Source organism: Sesamum indicum, linkage group LG8 (assembly GCF_000512975.1).
Source record: "Sesamum indicum cultivar Zhongzhi No. 13 linkage group LG8, S_indicum_v1.0, whole genome shotgun sequence".
NCBI lineage: Eukaryota > Viridiplantae > Streptophyta > Magnoliopsida > Lamiales > Pedaliaceae > Sesamum > Sesamum indicum.
In genome coordinates, this window is record NC_026152.1 from 8,228,227 (window position 1) to 8,235,350 (window position 7,124).

General features: G+C 38.1%; 2 protein-coding genes across 2 annotated transcripts in view; both read left to right on the forward strand.

Annotated features, from left to right (window-relative positions):
- On the forward strand, nucleotides 342-3,255 carry LOC105167923 (clathrin light chain 2-like). The gene is made up of 3 exons (XM_011087803.2): nucleotides 342-835; nucleotides 2,312-2,465; nucleotides 2,569-3,255. Exons 1-3 carry the CDS (start codon nucleotides 450-452, stop codon nucleotides 3,010-3,012), a joined length of 984 nt encoding a protein of 327 aa, XP_011086105.1. The 5' UTR covers nucleotides 342-449; the 3' UTR covers nucleotides 3,013-3,255.
- The window catches only part of LOC105167924 (trafficking protein particle complex subunit 13), a 5,683-nt gene continuing 2,489 nt past the window's right edge, over nucleotides 3,931-7,124 (forward strand). The window contains exons 1-7 of the mRNA XM_011087804.2: nucleotides 3,931-4,470; nucleotides 4,644-4,728; nucleotides 5,637-5,767; nucleotides 5,878-5,980; nucleotides 6,140-6,154; nucleotides 6,618-6,763; nucleotides 6,914-7,109. Coding sequence (XP_011086106.1) covers nucleotides 4,163-4,470; nucleotides 4,644-4,728; nucleotides 5,637-5,767; nucleotides 5,878-5,980; nucleotides 6,140-6,154; nucleotides 6,618-6,763; nucleotides 6,914-7,109 — 984 coding nt within the window. The 5' untranslated portion in view covers nucleotides 3,931-4,162. The remainder of the gene's footprint in view (nucleotides 4,471-4,643; nucleotides 4,729-5,636; nucleotides 5,768-5,877; nucleotides 5,981-6,139; nucleotides 6,155-6,617; nucleotides 6,764-6,913; nucleotides 7,110-7,124) is intronic.

Sequence of the window (7,124 nt, forward strand, 5' to 3'; positions counted from 1 at the left end):
CCAAACCTTAATCAACTGATAATCTTGTTTCTCATACTAGTAGTAATTTCTTGATTACTTCAATAGCAAGCAAATTAAACAACCGCCCTCTCAATCTCACACTCTTACTTCAACAAACAAGGAGAAAAAGTAAAGTAACAGTAATCGCTACATCAACAAATTAAAGTAATATTACTTTTGCATTAATCACTTTTACTTTCATTAATCACAGTAACTGTTCATTAACAGTGAAGAAGGAAAATTGGAAAAGGTAGAAAATTGGTATTCTTTGGAGGGTAATAAAAGACACGTCAATTCAACTACGCACTCACAGCGTATAATTAATAAATACGACGCGGACGCACACTTTCCATATTGAAGCTGGAAAGAGGAGGAAAGGGAATCCAACTGAGAGAGAGAGAGAGAGAGAGAATCAGAGAGTTGTAGAGTGGTGGAGAGAGAGAGAAGAGATGGCATCTTTCGACGCGTACAGCATGGACGGAGATGTGTCGGCGCGTCCATTTGACGACGGCGGATACGCTGCCTTCGACGATTCGTATACTGCCTTCTCTTCCACCGACACTCCGCCGTACTCCGGCGCTGGTTTCAGCCAGGAGTACGTGGAGGTCGAGGAGGTGCAGGTGGATCAAGTGAACAGCTCCGATCCGTTCGGATTCGGGGGGAATACTGAAGCTCCTTTTGGATCCTCCGGTTCGATTCCGATCTCGAATGGAAATGGAAAATCGCCTTATGACATTGGGGATGATTCCGAGGGAATATTTAGCTCGGATGGACCGATCCTTCCGCCTCCCAGTGAGATGCAAGAAGAAGGATTCGCGCTGCGCGAATGGCGGAGGTGAGATATTTTTGCTACTATTGGTTTATTTTTTATTGTTGAGTCTTTTTTCTTGGTTTTTGGATGTAAAGTCGGATCTGCCTCTCAGTATTTCCTTAGGGCTTAACTGATGCTTGTGTATGAGCTTTAATTTTAATGTTCTGGAGATCTCTTGCTGGATTTGATTCTGATCTTTTAGAATGATGAACAAACATGCAACTCTGATGTGTTATGCATCTTATTTTTGTTGAGGAGGGATTATTGATTGGATGATTTGAGAGGAGGCACAATTGGAAACATTGTTTGGCCTATGAATGTTAGAAAGAGGAGGATCGATTGAGAACATCTAACTATTATGTGTATATTCTTTATTTATGGGTTGATGGACGGTGTTTGACTTGAATAATTAAGATATACTCTATTTACTCTAGGATCTAGCTTGATCTCGTGATATGAATGACCACAAATTTAATTTTCTGAAAAAATATGAAAAATCCACAAGTTATATGCAATATTCTTTACTTGTCAGCTCTATCACAACTTTATTATTGGTTGTAATGTCAAAATTTGGTCACGGAGACTGGCTTGAATGTAAGAAGAAAAAAATATTGATTATGCTAGCATGTGTTTCAATAGAAGGGCTGGTTGTAGTAAAATTAAGAAGTATAGTAAGAAATGAGCATATGTCCAAGTTCGTTGAGGTGACACCTATAAAATATGGATCGTGTGACAGTTATTTGAGGTGGTTTGGTCATGTCCAATTCAAAGCTGTTGGATACCCTAGTTAGAGAATGCTGGATTGTAGATGATTGGACTTGTACTTTGATGGAATAGACTATAGAGTAGTAACATAGGATCAATTTGGTTGATTCCACATAAATACGGGATAAGATTTTGTTGGGTTTAGGCGGAATTGCAGAAACTGCAAACTGGACATTGATATAATGATCTGGGTCTGGAGAAGAACAAATGATTTTGTGAAGGTGCATTGTTCCATGCATCAATGCTGTTTGGTTGGTCGCTAAAATTTTGTTTCTGATAGATATTTTCGTTCGACTTTGAGAGAGAGCCAGTATAGTATGTAGCAACATGTTTCAATTGCTTTCATATCATTCTTCTATTTCACCACATGGATACTCATGTTTGGTTTCACTTTCCAGTTTCATTTTTAGGTGGTATTTTTTGTTTTAATATTGGTCTTAGTATGGAAATTTATATATTGTACTGGGATTGTATGATTTCTCTCTCTAAAAATGAAAAATATGTGGGGCTTAGATGGGGTTGGAAATATGAAAGGAAAAAGAATTATGTTTGAATATCACATTTTTATCCACTTTTCTCTTGGTCATGATCATATTATGAGAGGTTAATCCGTATGAGTTTTAGGTGTTGATCAGAATTGCAGCAGGTCTTTTTCTGTTCTCTATGTACGTTGAATGACTGAAAACTTGGATATGAAGATATAAAACTCTCTCTTCATTATGCTTCTGGATGCAGGCTAAATGCCCTTCGGCTGGAGGAGAAGGAGAAGAGGGAAAAAGAAATGCGAAACCAGATTATAGAAGAGGCTGAACAATTTAAGCAAGCTTTTTACGAGAAAAGGAAGCTTAATGTAGAGACTAACAAGACCAACAACAGAGAGAAAGAGAAGGTTGAGTTACCTTGTTTGAAATTTGTTTTATTACCTCAATTAAAAGGAAATACTATAAACAAACATTATTGATGCATTTCTGATTTCTCCCTCATATTGACAGTTATACTTGGCCAGTCAAGAAAAATTCCACAAAGAGGCTGATAAGCAGTACTGGAAAGCCATAGCAGAGCTCATTCCAAATGAGGTGCCCAACATTGAGAAGAGGGGAAAGAAGAAGGATCAAGAAAAGAAGCCATCTATAACTGTTGTCCAAGGTCCTAAACCTGGCAAACCAACTGATCTTTCAAGGATGCGTGGAATACTTGTGAAGCTGAAGCACAATCCCCCACCTCACATGTTACCACCCCCACCTGCTCCTGCCAAGGAGGGGAAAGATGGCAAGGACGGGAAGAACATAAAGAATGCAAAGGATGCAGCGCCTAATGCAACTGGACCCGGGACAAAAGAGGCACCAGCAGTACCTGCCAAAGATTCTGTTCCCAATGGTGGTACACAGGAATCAGAAGAACCTACTCTTCCTGCCAATGACCAGCCGGCTAGTTAAATGATTCTAAACCTTGTTTCCATACTCTCTGGATTCCTGTTCCCAGAACTGCCTCTTTTATCTTCATAATTTTTTATTCCTTCATGCGCCCCATTTTGTATTGTCAAAGATGAACAGAGATAGAAACTGTGGCTGGATCTAGCACCCATGTTTTGAGCTTCCGGTCGAGATTCATGTGTTGTGTAGTATAATTGCTTGAACGCATCTTGTTATCGTGATCTTCTTTTTGGGTTGTTCTTTTCATGATTGGAGTAGCTGGTTGATGCGTATTTACACTCATATATTGTGGACTTGAACGTGCCTTTCAAACCTAGTTTTGTCAGGCATCACAGGTAGAACTATTTACACTCCAGTCGCCACGGATTCACCAAGTGAATTCAGTTGCAATAAAAAATTTGGAATGTTCAAGTACATGCTACATGCCAAATAATAGAGCTTCAATGCGCAATACTTGCCCAATTTTTTTAGATGATGTTTACTTGGAGTGATAGAACTATTAAAATAGTTTAATACGACCTAACTTCATGTTTAATTCATGGAATGGGGGTGTGGACTTATTGGATGGCCCGGATATTAGTTACTATTTGACTTGAATAATTCAATCCACCTCTCAAACTGAGGTGGGTTGAATTATAAATAATTTTTTATCATTTAAAATATATTATAAATAAACTTAAAATGTATAAAGCAATTCATCACATTTTACAAAATAAATTAATAAGTACTTTAAAATATTACGACATAATAAAAAGAATTAATATGCAGTGTCACAAACTAATAAAAAAAACTTAATTTTTATATTAAATATGTATGAAGAGCTAATCAAACTAATAAAAAAAACTTAATTTTTATATTAAATATGTATGAAGAGCTAATCTGAAAATTAAAATCATTCAACTCCAGATGTAGGAGTCAATTAGGGCAAGTCTACCTCTATCAAACAGCTCAAATTTTATATGTTCCACTGTTTAATTCCTTCTACTCATTTTGGCAGTAAAAGGATGGGGAAAAGAAGTGAAAATCGCTTTTCGGATGCCAGCGCTTTCTAGTCAATCATATCGTCTGACCTTTCTTCAGACCGAGAAACTGAATCGACGTCACTTCTGAGACAACCAAATCAGCAACTCCGGCAACTCAACAAACGGAAAGGATGAGCGGCGGCGGTGGCGGAGCGCAGCAGGCGGTGCACTCGCTTGCGTTCAGGGTGATGCGTTTGTGCCGTCCGACGCTCCATGTGGACACTGCCCCTCTCAAATTCGATCCCTGCGATATCCTCTTTGGCGAGGACCTCTTCGACGATCCAATTGCCGCTTCTCACCTCCCTCGCCTTCTCAGTAGCCAGTCGAATACCTCTGTCTCAGATCCCTCCGATCTTAGCTACCGCAGCAGATTCCTCCTCCACCATCCAACTGACTCTCTCGGCTTCCCGGGCCTTCTCGTCCTTCCCCAAGCCTTTGGGTATACACGCAGACATATACATAAACGTTTTGTATTTAAGAATGTATTGGACAATATGCTGCTTGAGGTTGAACCTTCTTGTGAGCACATTCAATTGTTACTCCTGTCAAGAGGCTGTTAATTAATTGAAGGATGAGTTATGCTGTCTGTGATCATTTCCTTTTCTTGATTAGGGCGATATATTTGGGAGAGACCTTTTGCAGCTACATAAGTATAAACAACAGCTCCAATTTTGAAGTCCGGGATGTTATCATTAAGGTAACTTCACATTTCTGTGGTGGTATAGTGGTGAAAAATTAGTTGGATGGTAGATTGAAAATGGCTTCTGAAAGTGCTTATTGATCTATGATGGTTTTTGGCGCATGAGCCGGCGTCGTGGCGCTTGAATCTCAAGGAGTTGAATAATAGCTATTTTATTCTTTAAAAGTAGTAATGAACTTGTATAATTTAACTCTGGTACAATAATTTTACCTGGAGTGGCCACATTTGAAGAATGCTTCATATTGAATTAGTTGTCGTTTCGGTTAAATAATAAGCCAAAAATACAGTTTGTGGCTTTTCTAGTCACTTACCTTTGCAATTTCACAGTCTATTTGACAAAGTCTGAGCATCAATTTCTATGACTGGCATATTGTTTTCTCTTCCAGCATTGAGTTTTTGACCTTCGTTGTGGCGTCCATGTGTCAGTTGATATAGCTTCCACGGAAGGGTGTGCCCCCTCTTTTGCCATTTGATTTTAGTCATTTTCTCTTTATTATGGATGCACTAAGTTGTAGGGGAAAAGAAAAGAAGAAATATATTGCATTCAGAAAGTCTCTTCTCCCTAGTTTTGAATTTGATTCATGGCCCTTGTACATTTGTTTAGATTCTTGCAATGCAAAGAAGGTTCTATATATTTGCACACGAGAAAGAATGAAAGAATTCATATAAAAAACCTAAACATTGTGCCAGAAGAAAGCACAGAAACAAAAACTTACTGCAGATATATTAGATGAAATATGCAAATCTATGATGGATTTTTGGGAGAAATTTTATATACATCAGCATGCTTGTTCTAGCAGATGCTTTCATAACCTAGGAGACTCTGTATCCAGTTTCTCGTACCTGCTAGTTGCCACTCAATCTTCAGAACCCACAACTTAAACTTCACGTTTGATTGTCAATAGGCTGAAATTCAAACAGAAAGACAGAGAATAGTGCTTTTGGATACATCAAAAACACCTGTTGAATCAATACGTGCTGGTGGACGTTATGATTTCATTGTGGAGCATGACGTGAAAGAACTTGGTGCCCACACGTAAGCTAAAGCGGAAAAAGTGCCTCAAAATTGATTGGTTGAATAAACTTTTATTGCTGTTGTAGAGAGTATCTAACTTATCTTGGATGGTCGCTTTCTTTCATCAATAGGTTGGTATGTACAGCACTTTACAGTGATGGTGACAGTGAGAGGAAGTATCTCCCGCAGTTTTTCAAGTTTATAGTTTCTAACCCCCTCTCTGTCCGGACTAAGGTACTCATAATGCTGAATTACACAAGAATTTTTTTTTCTTAAATTTTTACAGGCAGAATGCTCTCTCTGAACTTGCTATCTGCTTGCTTTATCTTGAGAACCTCCATCACCAAATCTTTAACATTTTGAGAATGTAACTGTTGCATTCCTTTTATGCAGGTTCGCAATGTTAAGGTATGTTGAGGAGTTGTTAAAGCTTTTGGTGTGTAAGTTCATGATGTTGCAGAGCAATTAATTATCTGTATGTGGTGAATTATTGGTATAGAACCATTAGCCTGGATGCAGATTCTGCACTTATTTTTGTTACACTTTAAGATGGTTAGAAGTCTGTAATACATTACTCTTCATGGTTTCTTTCCTTCTTGCTGATGGGTCATTGGAGAGGGCAGCGTTGGGGATATACACAATTTATACTCAAATACACTAGTGCAATTCACATTACTTGCAGTTGCCTAACACTCTCCATGAAACATCACTCAATTTTGTCAGTTGTTTTATCATCTTATTAGGATGGTGCAAGTGCATTGGTGTATGAGGTTGTGGTAGAAGTTGTTTCACCCATGTTGGTTCCATGAATGTGCTTTGCTTGTTAGACAGAGTTTTTCTCTTCGTGATAGTCAAATTACTCTTCTCTCAGGAAACAACTTTTCTGGAGGCTTGTATAGAAAATCATACAAAATCTAACCTTTACATGGACCAAGTCGAGTTTGAGCCAGCAAAGCATTGGATTGTAACAACACTGAAAACTGCTGATCATTCTTTGGAGCACAATCTACTGATGGGGTAGTTTAGCAATATTTTCTTATCAACAGTTAGTGAAAAGTCAAACTTTTTTTATTTTATGGAATTTTTAGTTTTAACTTATCTTGTATTTAACTTGGTGTTGCATTGTTCTTCTTTAGATACCCTTTAGCTTCTGTTTTGTTTTGACAGAGAAACTTTCAAGGAACCTGTTCTTATTAGATCTGGAGGGGGAATTTACAATTATCTCTATGAGTTAAAATTTTCATCACCTCACAGTGGACAAGTAAAAGTTGAGGGAAGTAATATTCTGGGTAAACTTCAGATAACATGGCGTACAAATTTGGGTGAACCTGGTCGCTTGCAGACACAGCATATTGTTGGTAATGTAAGTTGAATTATT